Below are 24,143 nucleotides of genomic sequence, written 5' to 3'. Positions count from 1 at the left end.
AAGTCAGGGAGCAGTCACTCAGAATAGTCTGAGAATCGGGGTGCTTTCTGCCACTTCTGGTGCTGCCAGCCTAACCCAAGCCATCATATTCTCTTAGATTGTTATAAGAGCCACTGTTATTCTTAAAAATATATGGGGTCCCCCCCCCCCCCCGCCCGGCAGGCTCACAGAGCAGCAGCAAACTTCGGTGGGCCCCCAGCGGTGCCAGGCGCTGGCTCTGGAGTCCGGCACCCGAGCAAGTGGCTACAGTTTCCCACCAGTGGGAGGGCACACGCCGCGCTGGCGGTGGCAGCGAGTAACGGACATATAAACACAGGAAATAGCCATAAGTATTTATTAAAAAGGAGAAAAAGAAAGAAAGGGACAGAGAGAGAGAGAGAGAGAAGAAGAAGGGAGAAAGAGGAGGAGAGAGGCAAAGCCCCGTGTGTACGCCCGCCGGGAGAGAAAGCAGGAAGAGAGAGCGATGGCGGGCGAGGTCAGAGGTTAAAAAGGAGTGGGCGTGGCTAGGGCAGGGACCAAAAGAATAACATTCCCACATCTTGCTTTTAATAAAAAAGCAAATTAGATGCTCCAGTTTGAAGGAATTGGGGCAGCAAATTCTCCAGACTGCTTCCGGCTGATTATGGGCGTTGTCTTGGGGGGGGGGGGGGAGAGAAGGCTGGGTGCTGGGAACATCCTGGCATAGCTGGTCTCTTTGCTTTTGACTGGTGTCTGTGGCATGGCTCTCTTATCCTGTTTAAGGTATTGGCAGAACAAAGAACAAAATTAAATTAAGGGAAAAAAAATTAAGACCAGGGGATTGAGGGGGTATCTGACCTGTTTAAAATGGATTTCTTAATTTGGCTCCCTGGAACTCACGAGAACTCCTTGGCTTTGTGAAAACAGAAGTTTTAGACATATAATGACTGTAGCATAAGAGATAAATTTGGTTTGAAATTTGTTCGGTGAGGTCACCTTGCAAAACCTCTCATCTGTCAAACTGTCAGAGATCTTTGAAAAGGATAAGATTTTACTTGAGTTACTGATTAAAAAATGACAGAGAACTTACTTGGTTGGCACCCAGAGCTACTCTTTTTTGGGTCCTCCATGGTCACTGAAGGTTGCACTTGACCTTTGTTGTTTAGCTCAGGGCCTGCCAGGCTGCAGAAGACCCTGTGGCTAAGAAATCTGTAGGAAGACAGGCCTACCTTGACCTGAGCAGACAGGCTGTCAATTCCAGCGATTCTGTCCACGTCTAGAGGTCTTTATTTTAGACGAAAGGCACTTTTGCCCAATGGTCAGCACTCTGCAGTCGAAGTGAAATGCAGAAGGACGTTGTTCTGCGCGTGTCTTTCTTCTGTCTTCTTTGGAGGGAGCAGAGAGCTGCTGCTAGGAGCCAACCTGTCTCTTTTTTGTTGTTGTAAAAAGTTTTTAATAATTAAATACTTAATTATCACATTCCCCAGATCTCTGAGCAGTTGAGGGCTGTTTATCAGGTATAGCTATAGTATAGAATTTGTTTGGAAAGTTGGGTCTGAGCTTGACCACACTGGCTCTCAACAGGTAAGATTTACATTTGTAAAAAGGCAGAGAGAGGGAAAGAACTGCTTGTAATATAAGGTTAGTGGCAGAACTGACAATGGTAGAGAACAGCTTAAGAGACTTAAAGATACATATCAGTCTAAAATATAAGACGTTTTGTAGTCTGAAATGAGATGTAATAAATAATTATTATACATAGAAAGAGTGAACAAGAATTGGGCAACGTGGACGCCTCTGACGGGCCCTATCAAAGGCATTTAACCATTGCTCAAAACACATTTAACAGAGTTAGCATGAGGAGTTTAGTGAAAACCAAGTGAAGAGGCAGGGTAAAACCAGGAGAGTGTGGTCACATGGTCTGTCCCTCAGCCAAGATGGTGGAAAAAGTCACCTGACCCATCTGGCCCTCAGCCAAGATGGCCACTACCACGTGTAGTCTGCTCTGTTGGAGAGCCTGCCGTGCCACAACAAAAGCCGCAGAGGGAAGGGTCAAAAGGCTGGAACCGAAAAACGGCTGTGTATAGTTTTAATGGGGCCACTTATTATGAGTGTAAGGCATTAAAGCATGAGGCCGGAGTGATAGGTCTGGATGGCTTGGCTCCCATGGTCAAGGCCGTGCAAACACCCGCAAAAACCATGGCACCTCAAGCCTACAAGGAGAACGGCTCCCTGTTAAGGTGAGATGTAGATGGCACAAACACCCAGGCCCTATGAAAAGGCGTCCGATTCCATGGAGGGGGCTATAACCTAGCTGAATCGACTCGCGGGCAGGAGGGATTCAGCCTAGTTCAGGCCACACCGTAGCAGCAGTTATGACAAAAAGAAGGAAGAAAAGGAAAGAAAAAAGAAAAAGAGGGAGAACTGGAGACCCCGGGCCTCCAGGCACGGGTGAGCTGAGGGGCTGGCTAAGGACACACCGTATCAGGCACGGACTTAGCACAGGAGACAAGCCGAATTGAATGCCAGCAAAGGGAACAACTGAGGCCCTGAAAGCCCGCTGTTGGAGGTCCCTCCATCCCTAAAATCCGTGAAGTGTTGCCGGGAGCTCAACGGTCAATCCCTTGGGTTAAAAGAGATGGTTAAGCTGGCCGAGATGGGGACACTCACGATTAGTTGATTTGTTGTTTGGAGGAGCTGCATCCAGGCAGATGGAACACGTGGGTCATTGTAGAGAAGGTCCTCAGGTCCTGATTCTGCCCCGGGAGGAGCTCCGAGTCCTGGACGGCGCCTAAAGCCAGAACTCTGGCCCCGGGGAGAAGTCCGGGGCACGCGAATCATCCGAGTCACGGCACGATTTGTTATTCTTAAAAATATATGGGGTTCCCCCCGCCCCGCCCGGTGGGCTCACAGAGCAGCAGCAAACTTCTGCTGGCTCTAGAGTCCGGCACCCGAGCAAGCAGCTACAGTTTCCCACCAGCGGGAGGGCACGCCCCGCGCTGGTGGTGGTGCTGAGTAACGGACATATAAACACAGGAAATAGCCATAAGTATTTATTAAAAAGGAGAAAAAGAGAAAAAGGGACAGAGAGAGAGAGAGAGAGAGAGAGAGAGAGAGAGAAGGAGAGAAGGAGGGAGAGAGAGGAGGAGAGAGGCAAAGCCCTATGTGTATACCGGGAGAGAAAGCAGGAAGAGAGAGCGATGGCGGGTGAGGTCAGAGGTTAAAAATGAGTGGGCGTGGCTAGGGCAGGGACCGAAAGAATAACAGCCACCAAATATCTTTTCCCAAGTCTTTAATATGTTGTTTGTCCCTTAAATTGCCTCTGAACATACCCACTTTTAGCTTTCCAAACTGAAAGTCTATTTTCTTCTTAGATCCCCTGAATTCATTGCACTCCAGATATTCTACAATTCTAGCAAGCTTCAAAGCCTCACAGGGCTGTCTCTTGTCTTACTTGATCCCACTTTGATTTTCTTCCTCTCTGCTTTTGTCACTGTAGCCACCTCTTGACCTCCCAGGTGTTTCAGCCTCAGGCCTTCCCCTGTCTGTATCCCTTCCAACAATGCTTTGTTCAGTTAAGGTCATCCAGGACACTAGAGAAGATTACAACCCCACCTCCCAGTGTGCCTTCCTCCTTTAGTGTGGTTCTTGTTTATTTTTCAGTGCTAGGAAGCAAACCCAGAAGTATTACAAGTCGTTAAGGATTTAAATTTTAGACCCCACCTCCCATTAATCTTGTTATATAGATGACATTGTCAAGCAGAGTGGAGAGGAGTGGTAAAAACTCACAAGAGCACATGCTTTAACACCCCACACCATCCCCCACCCTCCCACCTCCATCTTCTACCAGGGACAGTGGTTTGAATTTTATCCTGGCATAGGAAGTCTCCAAGGGAACAGAAGTCTTTTTTTATCATGACAATAATCATGGTGATGAAGCTTGCATCAGCAATACTCATAGTCCAGGAATGACTTAAGAAGACAGGGGACACTGGATCCAGCCAGGTACAGAGTTTCCAGGCAGAGAGCCAGAACTGAAGGAGGCAGGGAATCCATGGGAATGGAAGGAGGAAATTAAAGTATGAGCACTCTATTTTAGACTGGCTAGAAACCTTAGCTTTGCTGAAAGTAGATAAAATATAGTAATGTACCTCAAAATGAAGTATATGGTTAGTTACAGCTGTGACTTTATAACCACACTCATGAATATATACCCCAAAGAAATAAAAGCAAAGACTCAGGCTGATATTTCCATACTCATTGCTGATGCTAGCCAAGGGGAGGAAGTAGCCCCAGTGTTCAGAAACAGGTAGGTAGTTTTTTTTTTTCTGTGTCAGAATAGAATATGACTCAACATAAAAGAGGAAATCTGATTTGTGATTCAGCATGGATAAGCCTGGCAGCCATGATTCTGACCGAAAAGAGCTAGCCATGAGAACAGATACTATATGAATCCACTTGCACAAGACAGAGAAGTCAGATTCATAATGACAGGCAGAAGTAGTAAATGCTGGGACTGGGGTGAAGAGGATGTGGGTTTTCTGAATAGAATGAGGTTCAGCTTGGGAGGATGAGAATGCTCTGCAGATGGAAGTGGTGATGGCTCCATGATATTGTGAATACTTATTGCTATTGAACTATATGTTGAAAAAGAAAACCTAGTAGGGTAATGGCTGGATGTCCTAAGGCTGTTAAAGTGTATGGAAGGAAAGAGTGGTACAGATCATAGGGCTGGTTCTGAACTTCCAGATGAGTGGTAAACCAGTTCTATGTATTTTAAGGTCTAGGGCAGTAACTTCAGTCCTGCATTGAGATGTGATGACACCATGCATGCAGAGGTATGTGTAGAAAAAGCTCGGGAGGAGGATACCTGTCATCTTCCTGTGCTAATGTGCCTCCCCGAGGATGCTACCTAGCATGGGTGGAGAGTTTATTCCTTCTATGCACGTGTTTGAGAGTTGATAGCAAACTTGGAAAGTTGAAAAGAGTAGTTGGGTGTGGTTACACACACCTTTAATCCCAGCACTTGGGAGGCAGAGCCAGGCAGATCTCTGTGAGTTCAAGGACAGCCTGGTCTACAGAGTGAGTTCCAGGACAACCAAAGATACAAAGAGAAACCCTGTCTCAGACATTAAAAATAAAAATAAAAGAAATAGAGTTTAAATTAAAGCCACATAAAGATGAAAAATATACAGAGAATCTGGATACTGTATGTTACTGTATTGTTTTTAAATGGTTTGATGGCTGAGGAAGGAGCAACAGCTGCTAAAAGACATTTTATTATAAATGCTGCTGATTAATCCAACATATATTTTGAAAATGCTTTGACTTCAAAATTTAAGTCAAAAGATATGTTACTTTGAAGAAGAGGTTTGACTTTTGTTTCCACAGGAAATGAGAGGTTATGAGTTTATTCTGGCTTAAGAAAAATCAGGTTTGACTAAGAAAGACCCCCTGAGAAATCTCCAATAAGAAAGGATGGTCCAGATGATCCAACATTTCAGAGGAGCTCTGCTGGAGTTTCCTCTGAGTTCTACATCCAGAATAGCCTCAAGACTGCTGGCTGAGATGATCAAGTCTCATAGAATATTCCAGTCAGGACTTGACCATAATCCTAAATTTTCTTTAGGTCCCCATAACAATACCAGCAACCCCAATTGGCAGGAAGTAGCCTAGCAAACTAAGCCTACACCTTCACCCCCCACCATAAAAGAAACAGATTCACGGTTCATGTTTTGAAAAAAAGAAAGCAAAATAGAGAGTTGGGAGAATGCTATGAGACAATGGTCTTGTATCCTATAAAGATTTGTCATTTGTACTCGTTTAATAAAATGCTGATTGGCCAGTAGTCAGGCAGGAAGTATAGGCCAGGTGACAAGAATAGGAGAATTCTGGGAGAGGAAAGGCACAGTCTGCAGTTGTAACCCAGACACAGAAGAAGCAAGATGAGAATGCCTCACTGATAAAAAGTACCAAGCCATGTGGCTAACACAGACAAGAATTATGGGTTAATAAAGGATGTAAGAGTTAAAAGAGGCCTGAGCTAATAGGCCAACCAGTTTATAATTAATGTAAGCCTCTGTGTGTTTCTTTGGGACTGAATGGCTGCGGGACTGGGAAGGACAGAAACCTCTGTCAACAGAAAAGGACCAGAAGGAAGTCATGAATAAGGCAAAGAGATACAGGAGGACTGCACAGCTGGACCATGTCAGCCTCAGAACTGACGTTTAAGCAGAGGATAGGAGGGTAGTGGTTGGGGCCACCTACAGAGAAGGAAAGTGGCCACTCCTTCCCACATTCCTTTTTCAGTGATGGAAGTATGTAGAAAATGAAGTGTCTCTACTTAATTTTTATTAAGAAAACCCTTAAGTGAAGTTAACTCCTGGGCCATGATGCTCTGACCCACACTCATGGTGGATAAAACTACATTGGAGAAAACTATTTAAATCTATGAATAGAAGTTGAAGCCGAATCACTGTGGCTAAAGAGGGAGAGCCTGTTGAGAGATTTGTTGGCCTTCCCATATAACTGCAATGGACAGCCTGGATTCAAGAGCTTCTGGGCTAGGGTGAATACAGGTTTTGGTTAAAACAAGTAGATGGGGTTGTAAGGCTAAGATTCTAAAGGAAATCTGGGAAGAACTGTCAGAGAAATTTCAGAACTGTGCAGAGGTTCAGAGCTGAGATGGGACGCACAGGGCTGTATCCCTAAAATGTCTTGTTCATTTGGGTGAAGATGACAGACTTCACTAGCCCACCCCAGAAAGAGACACGAAGTGGTCGCAGCTAATAAACTAGACCCTGAGCCCACAGCGGACAGGATTCTGAAAGGTCTGTGTTCATTATTTCACAATTCAAGATGCCTTTGGCCCTGAGGAGTCTGGAGAGAATTCATATGTGTTCCCTTGGCTTCATTTTCTCTTGGCTTTGGGCTCATTTTCTTGTCTGCCACAATCAGCCTTTCTCCTCTGCCATGCTGCTAGTTGATCCCATTCAACTTTGATTTCAAAGGTTTCCATTCCGATAACAGAAGGCCTGGACTTGATTGCCACATTGACAGATGATGCTACAATTGCCACCTGGAATAACGAAGGGCTGCCCAATGACAGGATGTCAACTGAAAATGCCACCATTCTAACACACTGCGAGCGCTGGCCCTTGATGATAGACCCTCAGCAACAGGGAATTAAGTGGATCAAGAATAAGTATGGGCCTGACCTGAAAGTCACGCACTTGGGCCAGAAAGGGTATGTGGTCCTGATGCAGGTGTCTTTGTGCTACCCTGTTCTGAAGAGGGTCTGATCTTGACAAAGCTTTGACTTTCTACCATGTTACAGCATTACAGTTTGTGCTACTTGTTGATTTTCTAGCTCATATTTCTTATAAAGAATTTCTGTTGAGAGACATTCATATTAGGTAGTATCCAATTATTTTAAGGGTTTGAAAAAAAAAACATTGTATCTGAGATTGAAAATACATGACTTTCCTAAGGCTAAGAGTGGAAATGTAATACGTTCCTTCCGTAGGCTATCAATACTTGGAGTCACTGCCCCGAGTCTATTTCTTGCCTAGAGAGGAAGCTAACGTGGCTACAGGTTCCCACACTGGGTACGCAGTCTCCTAGACTAGCTTCACTCGTCATTTCTGAAAGTTGAGTCTGCTTAGACGCCACGTCACTGTGTCCTGTAGGGTTTAACCAGCCGGAAGCTGTGCGCTCACAGCTGACCTTCATTCAGCCTTGAATGGATCATTTTGGACCCACTGATACTGCCTTGAGCCCTCCCCTGTCCTCTTACACTTCCTGAAGTAAGGGATTGCTGCAGCTGTGAGACACAGACCCTGCTAATCTGAAAGATCACTTTGGATAGGAGAGATTTTTTTTTTTTTTTTTGGAGAGCAGACATGAAATAGATAACAGTTTACCATTTCATAGGACTTAAAGATATAAAGACTAAGGGCTGAGGAGATAGCCCAGTCAGTAGCGGGTTTGCTCTACAAGCCTGAGGATTTGAGTTCAATCTCCAGCATCCAGTAAAAAGCTAGGTGTGGTTTACAATCCTGGCACTGGAGAGAGAGGGGCATGCATATCCCTGGGGCTGCTGGCCAGCAAGTTTCAAGTCATTGAGAGCTTGTCACAAACAACATGGTGGATAGCTTCTGAGAAGCAACACCAAAGTTGACCTCTGGCCTCTACACATGTATGAGCACACACACACATGCACACACGCACACACAGACAGGTCTAAAGTTTGATAAAAAAAAAAGTCATTTAGTTCATTTATTCTAAATGGGCAAATGGAATAAATGTAAATTCATGATACTTAGGTCATTTATAGTTATTTCAAACACTGAATATTGCCAGAAAATTCATTTATATTTGACAGGATTTTTTCTCCCTCAAAATTTGACTCCTAATATCTGGTGTGATAATGTTTTATAAAAGTTTCCTTTAAGTTCATTTCAAATAGCTACATAAAATACAACTTAATGATATAATTTTGAACATTTTTCTGTGCTCCTTTGCATCTTACTATCTCTAATCTGATTGTACTTTAAGGTTTTTAAATGCCATTGAGACTGCCCTGACCTTTGGTGACGTCATCCTAATTGAAAACCTTGAGGAAACAGTGGATCCAGTCCTTGGTCCTCTGCTTGGCAGAAACACCATTAAGAAAGGGAAGTAAGTGTTGTGTTGTTCTTTTAAACCATGCCTTGTGCCAAGTGAGTGTGCTGCCGTCGCTGGTTCTTGGCCTCAAGCACAGATGCTATCCACTGGTGCCCACTGTGTGACATTTCTAAAACTCCCTTCCATTACAACTGTACCCTAAAGCCAAACCAACCTCAGATAAGCCAGACTCACCCCTCACTCCACTTGGCAAATGTCCCCTTGCATATTTACTTCCTGAATCACAGATGAGAATATACTGCCAGTCTGACACACAGCTTACTCTCTAGCTTCAGCAATCTGCAGAGCACTGTTTTATTCTTCTGTGTGTTTCTTAGTGTACTCTCAAAATAGACATGAAGTGGCTAATATTTTATCAGCATCTAGTAATAGCCTCTAAAAACTCATAGGTTTACTGTGCTAACTCCTTTTAGTATATTTAATATATGCATATTACACACATACATATACATACATACATATGCATGTGTACACACACAATACATACATACATCATGTATACATAAGCATACACACATATACAACACATATATGAATACACACATATATGCACACACACCATACACATGCACACACATTCAAAAGAGAGTCTGCCTCAAGATCCCTGAAGCTATCCCCACAGCACCAGCTTACCAACAAAGGGGACTATACTCTGCCTCACTCCTGCTCACACATGAAGCTGTCCCAGTGGTACCATTCCCCTTGGGACATCCTCTCAGACGCACGGAAACCACCTCTTCTGAGTCACTGTGTCTCTTCTCTACACGCTATGTCTTTAATAACATCTGGCTGGCCTGTCATCCTTGAGGACGGGGGCATGGCAGTGCCAGCATGGGGATCCGAGTTCACATCCTATAGAAAACTGGATGTGGTGTCGCATCTGCGACGCCAGACCTTCTACTGCAAGGTGGGAGATGCAGGCAGAATTCATCGCAGCTCCAAGGCCAGCTAGGCTGGTGTATGCAATAAAGAACAGCAATGTGCCAGTCCCGAGCCAGGTGGACGGCAGAGACAGACAGCGGCCTCTGACCTCCACGTAGGCACCAAGACAGACTTATGGACAGTTCCTCGTTCACGTGCACACACACGCATGCACACAGGTACACACATAAATCCTTACTAAACTTGCTCCATCGAATAGCTTTTTATCTTTTCATTTTCACATTTTTTTCTTCACTAGGGCATAATTTTAAAACTTCCCCAAACTCACTCTTTTTGCCTCCCACTCTGTCTCCAAGGTGTCTATCTCCTTTTCCGTCACTGAATTTCTCCTGAAAGTGGAAATGGCCGGCTTAAATAGGGTGACTAACTCCTAGTCTCCAGTCAATTACTGTGGTACTTCTTATACAGCTTCCCAAGTAAATCACTTTAGAGTGACTGACAACTTATAATTGTTTAATAAACCAAAATTTACCCAGACATGCATTTAGAAAAATCTAATAAGCCACTTGACAAACTGCAACTCCTAATATAAATATAATTGTAGCTTTGTCTGATGTGTTAACAGTACAGTGCAAAATCTCGGGTGTTGCTGAAGTGAAATCCTTGTTATTAAGATGCTGACTCTATTATGAAGACCTAGAATTTTTGTCAGTGAAATATGTATTCTCTGAGCTTTAACATCAACTTGCAATGGCACAATTTATGCTTAAAGATTTTGATGGTTCTCCACCACATATGTGTTTGGGTAATCTGAAATTGCTCAACACTGGTAAGTTTAAGACATGACTTCTGAAGGTGGCTGGAGAGTGGCGGCTTTGGGGTTCCAAAAGTGGGGATTTGGAAACAAGATTGACAGAGACCATTAAGTTTCCTCACAGCATCAGCCCAGAACAACCTATCCCAAAGAATGATCTGACTGCATGATGGCTCAGCCTGGTAACCTGAGTTCCATCCCTGGGATCCACAGGTAGGAGAGAACCAACTCCTACACATTTTCCTCTTATTCCACGCGTACACCTTGACATCCACGTGCTTGTACACCCACACACACTAAATAATAAATAGTAACTAAAAAAATTTAAAGACCAAAGTAACATTTAATGAGTCTACAACTTTTGTGATGCCTTATAACATTTTAGCATCCTAAATCAAGAAAATTTAATATGATCCACAAGAATGTAATAAATGAAACCAGAGAGCTGGCTCAGTACTTAACAGTGCTTGCTGCTCTTCCAGAAGACTGAATTTGGTTCCCAGCACCCACATCAGGCAGCTCACAACCACCCTAATTCTAGTTCCAAGAGATCCAACACCTTCTTCCTGTTTCCACCAGCACCTACACACATGTGGCATAGACATAAAACTAAAAGAAATAAAATCTAAAAAGTGTGTGTAACAAATGATACTTATTGCACAAAGTTGTTGCTTTAGTAATCCTGGCTACTAAATTTGTGTGAGTTGCTTGTTTCAGGGTAAGATTAACTCTGCCTCTCCAGTTTTGCCTGCTTCCTTTTCACATGCAGATGGTTTTAATGTTTCTTCAGGGACTGCAGTGCTAGTGGAGTCTGTATGAACCCTTTCGGTTGCTGGATAAACCCCTAGCTACTGCTGAATGTCAGTCCTGGGGACTGCAGACCCACTGTGATGAGGTGCCCTGCTCACAAAGACGTGTCACACGTCCTTGGAGGAAAGCCCACTCATTGACAATGAAAGATGCTAAGACCGAGTCCTTGCTTCCCCTGTGGAGATATGAAAAGACTTTAAAGAAAAATTTACAGTCGATAACATTTATAGTCAGTGCAGGTCTCAAAAAATGAGTGGGCACTTATCAGATGGGCAGGTAGGGAATGGAGTCCTAGACAGACAGTCCTAATACCAAGCAGCAAAACTCTCAAACTATGGACCAGTTCCTGAGCACTGCAAATGGAATCCGACTGGGTGAAGATCTGTTGGGCAGTCAAGGCGGGCAGTGTGCTCAGGAGAGGTGAGCCTAGAGGGGTAAGGAGGGCCCCTGGGCACGAGCTTCCATGCTTGTACCATGAGTTGGCTTATCTTTGTATGGATATTATTCATCCCTCAACCCAAACACAGTCAACAGGCCATTCCTGTCAACTCAGGTTGGCAACAGAAGCTGTGACCAACACTCCCTGCCCCGCCCCCAGCATGATTTCCAAGAGATCTTTTGTGGGAGTAGATGATGATTTCCAAGAGATCTGCTGTGGGAGTAGATGATGATGTCCAAGAGAGAGATCTGCTGTGGGAGTAGATGATGATTTCCAAGAGAGAGATCTGCTGTGGGAGTAGATGATGATTTCCAAGAGAGAGATCTGCTGTGGGAGTAGATGATGATTTCCAAGAGATCTGCTATGGGAGTAGATGATGAGATTTCCAAGAGAGAGATCTGCTGTGGGAGTAGATGATGATTTCCAAGAGATCTGCTGTGGGAGTAGATGATGATGTCCAAGAGATCTGCTGTGGGAGTAGATGATGATTTCCAAGAGATCTTTTGTGGGAGTAGATGATGATTTCCAAGAGATCTGCTGTGGGAGTAGATGATGATTTCCAAGAGAGAGATCTGCTGTGGGAGTAGATGATGATGTCCAAGAGAGAGATCTGCTGTGGGAGTAGATGATGATGTCCAAGAGAGAGATCTGCTGTGGGAGTAGATGATGATGTCCAAAAGAGAGATCTGCTGTGGGAGTAGATGATGATGTCCAAGAGAGAGATCTGCTGTGGGAGTAGATGATGATGTACAAGAGAGAGATCTGCTGTGGGAGTAGATGATGATGTCCAAGAGAGAGATCTGCTGTGGGAGTAGATGATGATGTCCAAGAGAGAGATCTGCTGTGGGAGTAGATGATGATGTCCAACAGAGAGAGATCTGCTGTGGGAGTAGATGATGATGTCCAAGAGATCTGCTGTGGGAGTAGATGATGATGTCCAAGAGATCTGCTGTGGGAGTAGATGGGGGAGAAGAGAATGACTGCTTTGGCAGACATTTAATGACAGGGGTGCTTTTTAAACACTCATTCTCCAAAAAGAAAGAGCAGTTGGCTATGTGAATATGAAGCTTAATCAGACCTTAGCTGACCCAGGAGACAGCGCACTTGAAGAAGTGGTTAAACCGCCAGTGTGGGTGTGATTATTTAGGGAGATGTTACCTAGTCAAAAGAGCAGAGGGTACCTTTCTTCATGTGAGGAAGGTGGAGAGCGGGAGCTTAGCTATTTGACACAGGCAGTTCCATATATGGAGACCTCGTTTCTTCCTTCTCCTCATCCTTCCTTCTCTTCCTTGCCTCCATCCACACTTCCTTCCTTCCTTTCTTCGGTGTTTTAGACAGTCTCTTATATTCTAAATTGGCTTCACAGTCTCTGCATAGTGAGAAAAGACCTTGAACGTCTGACACCACTGCCTCCACCTCCTAAGACTTGGATTTCAGACATGCACTGCCACACCAGGCTGATGCTTACTAAACTTTCCCAGATGAATAGGCGCTGTCAAATCTCAGTGGAATTCCTATAGCGCTATGTGTACAATCTGTCTCTGACACGGCTTCCTTCTGAAACCTTAGCTATTTATGGATATGGGGGGCATCCATGTACATGACATTCCCGTAGTGGTCAAAGGACATCTTGTAGGAGTCATTGTCTCCTACACCAGTGGGTTTTAGAGATCAGATTCAGATCATCAGGCTTGGTGAGGAGCATTTTAACCCGCCAAGCCATCTCACTGGTCCCTAATCTTCCATATTTAATGCCTCATCCTGCACCATTCTGCTTTTTTTTGGTGTGTGTTCTAGTTCAATATGCTGAATTTTGCTCACTTCTGAATTCACTGCAAGATCTCTGTAGATGGGAACCATGTACTGTGTACCCATAAAAGATGAGTTTAACCAGGGCAAAAATGGAACAACAAGGTAGGACTCTGTTTCTATAACTGTGGCAAGTTAGGTATAAGGGTAATGGAAAATAACTAAATATATCAGTTAAGGAATTTTTTTTAAATATATTGCTAAATAATGGGGTGGTGGAATATAACAAAAATCTGAACAGGGAAAGAAAGGTGATTTTGCTTCCTGTGGGTACCTGCTACAGTTTTGTGATCTTGGGTTTCTCTTTTGATGAGTGTTCAGTGAGGAGCTGCCCATGGATATTTAGGTCAGTGGTCAACTAAGAAATTCCTTTATAACTCTGTGAGTCATAACCCTCTGTTTAAGGGCAAGCTTGTTTTAAAGTAATAAACAAAAAAACAATGTTGTAACAAAAGAAAGCAAAACACCTTTTTTCTTTACTTTGAGACACGGAGACTAGATAGATAAATAGATGATAGGTAGATAGATAGATAGATAGATAGATAGATAGATATTCTCTGATGATTTGTAATTAGAAGCTTTGCATTTTATGGGTTTTCCCTAAAAGCCTTATTCTCATAATTTATTTTAAAGGGGCTTTGTGTAGAACATGCTTCAGTGAATTTGACAGATGCAAACAAAAATTCTAACTGGAATGATGCAGCTAGACCTTAGTGGGTTGTCAAAGACATAACTCTAAGGAACATTAACTCATAAGCAATTAGTAAGAGATTCAAAAACATTGAAATAAATGACAAGGAGCTGAGAGACTCTCTCACTGAAATTAAGAATTCTGTGTTTTTCTTTTGATGAAAATATGCTTATTAATCACTTAGAGTCCCTCCTGAGTCATGAACTATGATTGTTAACTTTTCTACTCATTTCCATTATATTTCTTATCATTTTAGCTTTTTTTCCTGTTTTAGGAATGTCTTGTCTTGCTGGTTTGCTGTGTGTATGTATGTATGTATACCACCCCATCATCAGGAGGGAATATGTATGTATGTGTGTATACCACAACAGGAGGGAGGTTAATGCAGCGCTTAGCCACTGGTTTACGCTAACTGCCAGAATGTTGCCAGGAGTCTTTGAGAACTGTGCACAAGCTTGTTAGAATCCAGCATTGGGGTAGAAGTACTGAGCAGACATGCTTCAATTATTAGTCTATCTATTCTAGATTGAAGATTGGGAAGGAAAAACAAATATTGGTTCAAGATCCCTAAGACCAAGTTCTCAGCACAAAGGAGATTTATTTGTCTCAGAGGGACAATGGCAGGGAATAAGGGACAAAGACAGACATGCAGGACAAGGAAGAAGGAAAAGGGAACCAGGGACAGAGGCAGGGGTATTCGTCCTGGAGAACAAAGGACTGCTTCTGAGTAGAAAGGAGGCAGACATGGCCCATAGGTGAATGGTGTTTTGTAAAGGTGAGATGGGAAACCCCTCCACCTCGCTTCCACGTTAGGATGAGGTGTTTAATTTTAATTCTGTGTGTTAATTGGGTGAACCAAATAGGACTTTTGATTTGCTGGATTTCGATACTTTGATAGCTGGACCTTAAGCCTCATGAGGAGGGACTGACCAAATAAGGTAATACACCAGGAATGTAATCTATCAGATTTTAGCAGGGCAAAGGAATTGGGGAGAAGAGCAGTACCTGCCAGAGCCACATGCATGAGTGGGCTAGTGTCCCTTCGTTCCCACCTTTTTGTGGCTGGGTATTGGGTAAGTGAGAGCCATTCTCTCCGGTTGCTTCCTGCTGACATTGGGGCATTGCTGTTAGGGGACCCAAGGAAGCTGGGTGCTGGTTAAGGTTAGGAAGAACAGGCTATGTCAGCTGATGTTCAGGTTTTGTGTTACAATCTGAGGCTAGGGACGTGTAGTCTGTGAGGCTGGATCAGATGTAGATTCTGAGAAAACAGCTTGATCTGACTCTGGAGTTGTTGGCACAGTCTGTAGTTGATTTGAAATCTGTTGGAACAGATAGAGTAGGAACAGATGTAAAATTAAGGAGTTTAGAAAAAAAACTTTCTCTTAGATGTCCATTTGATACTGCTGGGTTCACAGTCCTGGCAGTTGGGAAGAGGAGTCCCAAGGCCAGGAAAGGGGGAGTAGACAGCAGGCAGGGAAATGTAGGCTGTTAGTTGGCAGGAGTACTTCTATGGAGTTTGAGAGTTCTTAAGAGCGTTCAGGACAACTTAGATGCGATATATGAGATTAAGTGGGGAGCACATGTTATCTGAAAACAGGGTCCAGTTGTGTTGGGGAGAATACAATTTGAGGTCTTTGTTACATCAGAACAGTTTTTTTCTGGGATGTTCAGGTAGGTTCTAAAATTGAAACATTTTGTGCACAGAGATGATTGGGGAGGTTTTTGTTAGCTGGTGAGAGGGGTGGCCTGTAGCAGGACTTGGGGGTGGGGTGGAGAAGTTGAGAGAATGTGTCTGGCTCCCAAGGTGGGGGACAAGGGATCTCCAGTGGGGGTTGGGCCTTAGTGACTGGAGCGCCACGGACAAGAGGGTTTGCAGCAGCAACCAAGGGAGATCACCGAAGGACGCACAAAGAGAGGAGTTAGGGAAGCTGTGGAGAGAGTTTGTTGGATGACCTTGACCCAAGTGAGAGCTTGGTCATCAGAGTCTGTGTGTGTGCTAGAGAAGAGACAGCTTGGGCTCAGTCATGTCTGGTATGTGAGAGTATAGCGATTGTTCAAAATGGTTTATGTCTGAGGATGTCTGGACAGTTAAGAATTTAGGGGAATAAGCTGGAGATAGACGTTTGTCAATCATTTGGGCAGAGTAAAAGGAAGAGCATGAAAAGAGAATGAGATTTGTAGGGGCACTGGTGATCTTGAGAGGATAGGGACCAGACAGTGAGGATAGATATTGATAATAGAGAGGCCAGTCTGATGTGGCCATGTGACAGGAAGGAGTTATCATCCCTATAAAAAGTGTAGGCAGAAGTAATTAGAGGACCCTCTTGTGTAGAGAGGAATGGGGAGGAGGTCTTGCAGAGTCTGCGACAGGAGTGTAGGGGACCTGGGGAAGTCAAGGCCTAGGCATGAGTGTGCATGGCCTGGCGGAGGCAGGAGTGTTGGGGACCTAGGGGTGAGTGTGGATGGCCTGGCGGGGGCAGGAGTGTTGGGGACCTGGGGAAGTCAAGGCGGGGGGGGGGGGGGGGGCGGAGTGTAGGGGACCTGGGGAAGTCAAGGCCTAGGGGTCAGTATGGATGGCCTGGGGGCGGGGCAGGAGTGTAGGGGGCCTGGGGAAATCAAGGCCTAGTAGTAGGTGAGTGTGGATGGCCTGGGGGGCAGGAATGTAGGGGACCTGGGGAAGTCATGGCCTAGTAGTAGGTGAGTGTGGATGGCCTGGGGGGTGCAGGCAAGGGATACAAGTGATGAGTTTTGATAAGAGAAGTCTGGGGAGAGAAAATGGGAAACTGGAAGAAACAGTGGAGTCCTTTGTAAGTTAGGAGTTGAGGGAGCAAGTGGTGGGAATAGATTGTGATTGTGAGGGGGCTTTGGTTATTGTGGGAAGTTTTTATTGAACATTTTAAATGCCATATTCATCGGGTCTCTGAGGAGTTTGAGAACTGTTATCTATTAAATGTAGCTGGAGTAGACAAACTTTGCATATGGTTACTTTTTTCAAAAGTTCAACTTTGAAAACATACATATACACACACACATATACACACACACATATATATACACACACATATCTATATACACATATATATACACATATACACACACATATATATATACATACACACATATATACACATATACACACATATAAACATATACACATATGTGTATGCACATGTATACATATGTACACATACATGCACACTCATATATACATATACACATATTGTATATACATATATACACATATACACACATATATGGTTTATTTTTGTATCTAATCATGACTATAAGTATAGTAATGAACATATTAAAGAATATGCGTATTTATGAGGTAACTAATAATTAGCTTGTATATTTTAATTATCATTAACAGTTTATAATAATTTTTATTTATTTATTTATTTATTAAGGATTTCTGCAACCGCTTCCCATTTCCCTCCTCCTCCCCCGATCAAGTCCCCCTAGATTTTATAAGATCAGGATTGGAGCTTTATCCCTATTAAGTTTGAGCCTTAAGTCTGAGCTGTTTGGCCTACTTTACAGTGTTAAAGTTTTTGGTTTTGTTTGTTTGTGTTATTTTTGTCTTGTTTATTTTTACTGTTGTTTTTGTTTTGTTTTATTTTTGTTTTTCAAGACAAGGTTTCTCTGTGTAGCCTTGGCTGTCCTGGAACTCACTCCGTAGACCAGGCTGGCCTCAAACTCACAGTGATCTGCCTGCCTCTGCCTCCTAAGTGCTGGCTGGGGTATGTACCACCATCATCCAGAGTTTTGTTTTCTAGTGCCCTTTTTTTTTCAATCCGATGAGAAAAAAAAAAAAGCCAAAGAGTACAGTGCATTGCCATGAGTTCACTGTGCCAGAAACATAGGACCATGTTTGTCTCTCCATGATGTCAGAGTCTATTAAAAAACAGTAAAGCAGCTCCCGTGACATCAACTTGTTTTATAATCAGCTTCCTTTGATAGCTTGGCCAAAATGAATGCAGGCTTTTATTCAAATTTTGTTTACTAATATTAACTCTCATATCACACAGCACACAGTAACCATCTGTATTCGTGCATGTGGGTTGCCGCGGCAGAGGCCAGGAGCTTTCAGAATTGGACTGAGAGAATCCAAACTGAGGAGATTAAGGGCAGACCACTGTAGGGAGGGGCTGCTGCTGGATCTGCGGGAGAAGGGTTCAGAGTTCAGCTGCAGAGGTCAGTTCCTTGATGAGAGGCCCAACTGGGACCAGAGCAGGAAATGGGTTAGAAACAAAGCAACAGTTCATGGCCAGGTCCAGAAGGGCAAATGCCAAACAGGTAATAGTTAGGCAGGCAGCTGAGTAAGCTGTTCCAACGGCGGGGAACCTAGCTGAGCCCAAGGCTCCTGGGACAGTGACCCAAGTACCAGGTACCAGAGAGCAGACTGCTGGGGGCCATGCCCTCACAATATAAGGTGTCCCTCACTTTACAGGGTTTCAGGTGAGCAAGTTACACCTTTGCCAAAAAGTTATTGGAGGTGGTTTCTCAGATGTGCTTTTAACATACCCATGTGCCCCTACATTTGTATTACACCCTGATGAATGTATAGGACAGCTCCCTCTCTCTTCCAGTCTGTACTAGATGGTTATGACCTGACCAGACAATCCGAGCTTCTGAGGCTGCCCAGGGTCTGTGGTCATTCTTCTCCCTCAAAGGGGAGCCAAAAGCACTTGTATAACACGGTCTCCTAGCAAGGCACGGCTGTTCATGCAATGACAGGAATGCTATGTGGCTGGTTGTGAGGACAAGCGGGCACTGAGCCCTGACTCAGGAGGCAGGACATCGGCTTTGACGTCATATGTAGACTGCCCTCAGAGAGCACTGTGAGGCAGATCAGCGAAAGGTTGGGGACAGGGGAGCTATCTTCCTGATCCATGACACTGGAATCACTTCTCAGAGAGAAGGGAAGGTTTGGGGACAGGGGTGTTTGTTTTTGTTTTGTTTTTTAAGTTTTAGTACTTAATGCTGATACTGTAAACATCTGGAGTATAGGAGCTGGACAGATGACTCAATGGTTAAGAGCACTGCTCTTTCAAAGGACCTGATTCAATTCCCAACACCCAGATGACAGCTCACAACTGTCTGGAACTCCATTTCTAGGGTTTCTAACGCCCTCTTCTGGCTTCCACCATGAGCAGTAGACATATACATGTTGCACAGACATAGATGTGAGCAAAATCTCCATACATATAAAATAAAAACATTAAGTATATACAAAACCTGTAGTATATGAAATTTGAAAGGATGCTCGTCACTGTGTGTTTTCCATGTGCATCATCCCTTCTGTCCCTTCATCTCATAATTTTATTTACATTAATTTTGTCATATATTGTGTGTGAAATGCAAAATCTGAAATGCAAAATCTGTGGTCCCATGTTCTGAGAATAGTTTTTCCCACAGAAGACGAAGCAGTACTGAAAGACCAGGATAAATGCAGACCCCCCTAGCAGGAAGAGTAGAGCCAAAAATCTAGGTTAACTGGTTCAGTGACTCTGTTCCAGGAACTGGCTGATCACAAAGTTAGATTATAATCTTGAGAAACGGGAGTTACCCCCTTGTGATTATCACTGGTATTTTCGGAATCTTCCAATGATGCCCTCCTTACCCCCTTTGGGTTATTGGGTTGTGGTTTCTTCCCTTAAATACGCCTTCTCCCAGCTATTCAGGGTCGAACTCCTCTATCCCTGCGTAGGTTATGAGTCTTGGCTGCAGCACACTGGTTCCTGTCAATAAACCTCGTGTGATTACAGCAATGATGGTCTCTCGTGAGTTTTTGGGGAGTCGTGTTATCCTGAGGCTTGAGTGAGAGTCTCCCAACTCCAGGGGTCTCCAGTACTTAGAACAAATTCTACCACTCCAGCAATCCTACTGCCTCTGCCTGGTGACATATTTAAAACAGGTTGATTCTTCTTCCTTTATTTAACTCACATATTTATTTATTTTTATTTTATTTTTATTTTGGGAGGTTTTTCGAGGCAGGGTTTCTCTGTAGCTTTGGAGCCTGTCCTGGAACTAGCTCTTGTAGACCAGGCTGGCCTCGAACTCACAGAGATCCTTCTGCCTCTGTCTCCCGAGTGCTGGGATTAAAGCCATGCCCCACCACCACCCAACTTTAACTCACATATTTTTAAATGAAGAACTTTAAAAATTATATATATATATATATATATATATATATATATATATATATACATATACATGGAAGCTTGAAGGGACCATGGAGACAGAATAGACTGGTAGAAGTGAGAATTAATCAATAAATCTAAAATGAGAGAAATAACAGAAGAGAACGTGCTAATGGGGAGACTAATGTGGCTTGGGGAGGGAAGACCCACAGGACCACAAGCTTGTGGGCGGCTGTCCCCTTCGTCGCTCGCAAACTGACTGACATTTGTAAATTTGCCAATAGATCTTGCTTTCTGGTTTCCAAGTTGAAGATTTTCCTTAAATTTCTCTCCTCTTTTATTTCAGTATCAGTCTCTATGTTTTTCTTTGTATTTCAAAGACAAGTCAATGTTAAAAGTTTAAAAATGAGGGGGCCCCGGACTCAGAAGAATCACAAACTGCATTCTCCAGCAATGCTTTGTTGGAGTCCCTGGGCAGGAAGGCCAGTGTGCTGACCGACCTACTGAGAGCAGAGCCCCAGTGCTCGCAGCGGTCCCAACTAGTAATAGGATTTGTATTTATTTCACTTGTTTATTTGGGGAAGGGCTTTAAAAACACTGTTAGCTTATTTTTGTTAATAATAAATGTATGTGAAATGTTATGATATACAGCACAGTCCAAAAGCTGAACTTCATTAAAAATTGGAATGTTGTGGAGTATGAAGTAATGAATACTAATTGCTCCTTTCATGTCTGACAGCTCCCTGTGGACCAATACATCAGCCTAGACTTTAATTTGGTTCGAGTAATGGTTTCATCAATAGTGCATTAAATCTGTGTTTGAGAAGATATACAGTTGAGCCTGACCCACATTGTAGATACCTGCCATGAAAAGACCATAGGCTGTCAGCAGCTGAGAATTACAAATAATTAAATCCACCTAACTCCAGACAATCCTAATTTTTTTATAAAATATATCTTAACATATCAATCTACAGAAAACATATCTGGGAAGATTTATCAACATGTATTTTTTCCAAAGCAAATTTACCGGCTTTCCTTTGGGAGAAGCCGCTGAACTGTGAAACATCCTTTCCTAATTCCACCACGTTAACCTCTCAGATCCCGCAGGGTGATGGAAGTCAGTTCTGGACTCCAATCCTGTCCACAGTAACCCCACTGCAGGATGAATGTTCACTTGTTTCTCAGGAAACAAATATTTTTTAAAGATAATTTTTGCCTCTCCCTGCATTAACTCCTCATGTGTTCTTTTAACCAGTCTGTCTTAGAAGGAGACCCAGAACTGACTAACACGTGTAGTGGCTATTTGATAAAAAAGATTTTCATTTACAAAAATAACACAGGAAAACAGAACAGCCTTTTGTTGACACGTGTTTCACAGTGACTGACTTTCCACACAAAGAACTGCAGACAGTTTGTAGTTAGTAATATTACGTTGGTGCTGTAATATAATTATGTCATGGCAGCTCAAGTAAGACCCCCTTTGTGACTTCACTCTTGTACTCCAAAAATAGAGTCTCCCCACCTTCTAAATTCAAAATAAAGTTTTATTGTCAGGAAAAACTCGACAACAACTTTTCCATCCCAAACCTCCGTCCAGGCTGTAGAAGGAATAGAAAGTGTTACAATGAAGTCGGCCTCGCTATCAAGAGACAGGATTTTAGATTTTATCTGGAAATCATTGCCAACCCTGTCACAGATTTCAAACAAACAACTTTGGATTTTTTTCTTTCAGGAAAGCAGTCTTCCAAAACAACCAACATGAATGGACCCAGAAACTCTATGGTATATTTCAATATGGGGAGACAGAGAAAGAGAGAGACAGATAGAGGCAGTGTGTGTGTGTGTGTGTGTGTGTGTGTGTGTGTGTGTAAGGGGTGTGTGTGCGCACGCACATGTGTGTGTGAGTACACGCACGTGTGCATTTATTCCAAGGGAGGTAATTTTCTTCTTGCTTGTTTCTTTTCTTGTTCTGCACAAGTACTAAACATCCTTCTTGTTTCGTTTTAAAATTCCGACTGACATCAGCTTTTACCTAGAGGGACGTGCTAACGATCTGAACTCACTTGGGTGAAGGGGACAAGCAGATTAACTCATTTCTGCTCCTCCTGGGGCTTCCTTGCTCACCTCCAGGGCTCTCCAGCTGTGAGGCTTTCAGGCAAAGCCTTTAGGGAGAAACTGGGTTTGACCAACTAGCACCGCCCTTCCTGCTGGGGTTGCTAAGTTACGGCCCAGCGCTCAGCTCCACACACCTGAGCTTTTTGGCTATACTCTCAGCACTGACGGCAGGAACTCATTTTAAACAGCAGGGTGGACCGGAAGGCTTTTAGATGTCCATTGAAAAGTTGATTTCTTCTCTGGAGTGTGCTTTTAAGAGCAAGTAGTGGGTCTCTGGTATTTATTTACCATAAAAATCTACTTTCTATCTTTACCTGAATTTTCCAAGTTAGAAAAAGAATGCTCTGTAGAATACAACACAATATCTTAGGCCGTTTCTCTCCAGACCTCAAATCCTACAAATCCTCTTGCAAGAGTCCACTTGCAGCCTTCCCAGTGAAGACACCGACCTGCTACAGAAGCCAGTCTTCAAACAGATGATGCTGCTTTCTGTGTTTGGTTTTGGGTGACTGTTAAAAGTAGTGATGGCATCTGCTTTGGTACCAAGAATGTCTGCTCACCTCAGAAATCTGCATAGGTGTCTGTCATTCAAAACAGATAGCATCTCAGCCATAAGATGCTGTGGGAGACCAGCTCCAGTAAATGTAATAGGCTCCTTCGTGTTAAGATGCACATACCAGGGATTGAGACTTGTCATTCTGTGAGGACCAGTGGTGGGCACATTCTATGTCAGCACTTGGGAGACAAGAGGCAGGCAGAGCTCTGGGAGTCCCAGGATAGCCAGGTCTAAGTAACTCTAGACCACCTAGGGATACATGGGAGATCCTGTTTCCAAAAAATAAAAAGGAAAAAAGAAAGAGAGAGAAGGAGGGAGGGAGGGAGGGAGACAAAGAGAGAGAGACAGAGACAGAGAGAGACAGAGACAGAGAAGAAAGGGAAAAAAAGAACTCCACATTTATTTTTGTTTTAAACTTGTTTTGGAGAAGGAAAATAATTTTTATTCAAAACTCAGAATGGAGATGATTTGAGACCAATGATAAGGCTTGTAGATGAAGGGAGACTGGAATTCAGGACCAGAGAGCATGGTCTAGAATATTTTATGACATTTCCCATATTTCTTTTTTAAAGTTCCACGAAACATATTCTAAAATCTCTGTAGACAGATAAACATTGCGCACAAACTGGCAGAGCAAGGACACACTTAGAACTGACATTAAATGCTTCAAATTAGATTTTACACTTTCAGTAGCAATATATTTTTATGCACTTATCCACCACTTAAACCAAGAATCCATTACGGAATAAGACAAAAACAATTGGCTTTCCATCCTTTTCCAACACTGTGCCCACTATCTGAGCTTTATTAATCATCTCCTCTTCCCCTGCCTCCCCAAGCCCAGTTCTTCTCAAATTTGTTATTTCTCCTTTTGTTGTTATTATCTTTCAGTCTCTCTATCTATCACACATGCGTGTGCAAGCACGCACACACACATGCACACACACACACTGCCTAATACAGAAATACAACCCGATGAGTCCATTTACTGCCGCTTGTAGTATATGATTTCAGGACTGTCGGATAAGCACTGGATAACAATTTTGAGGCTCATCCCTGGGGAAATGATTTCTCCTACTCTTAGCATTCCCTAGATGCCCATAGTTCTCTGACTATGCGTGGGGGCCATGTAGTTTCCATCTCTGTGTTAACATGTCTGTGGGTGCACTTCTTCAGGTCTTGTTGTTGAGCTATCATGAATCCTGTCATGTCTAGAAAATATAATCTCATAGCAGATT

At 43.4% G+C, this 24,143-nt stretch overlaps 1 protein-coding gene across 1 annotated transcript in view; it reads left to right on the top strand.

Moving 5' to 3' along the window:
• The window catches only part of Dnah11 (dynein axonemal heavy chain 11), a 326,474-nt gene that overhangs the window by 234,647 nt on the left and 67,684 nt on the right, over nucleotides 1-24,143 (top strand). The window contains exons 65-66 of the mRNA XM_041639057.1: nucleotides 6,969-7,204; nucleotides 8,515-8,637. Of these exons, the coding sequence (XP_041494991.1) occupies nucleotides 6,969-7,204; nucleotides 8,515-8,637 (359 nt within the window). The remainder of the gene's footprint in view (nucleotides 1-6,968; nucleotides 7,205-8,514; nucleotides 8,638-24,143) is intronic.

The sequence above is a fragment of the Microtus oregoni genome, unplaced genomic scaffold (assembly GCF_018167655.1).
Source record: "Microtus oregoni isolate MIOR12 unplaced genomic scaffold, Mior012 000056F_ref0000123, whole genome shotgun sequence".
Lineage (NCBI taxonomy): Eukaryota > Metazoa > Chordata > Mammalia > Rodentia > Cricetidae > Microtus > Microtus oregoni.
The sequence above is the reverse complement of the archived record's forward strand: the minus strand, read 5'-3'. Positions and strand labels throughout refer to the sequence as shown.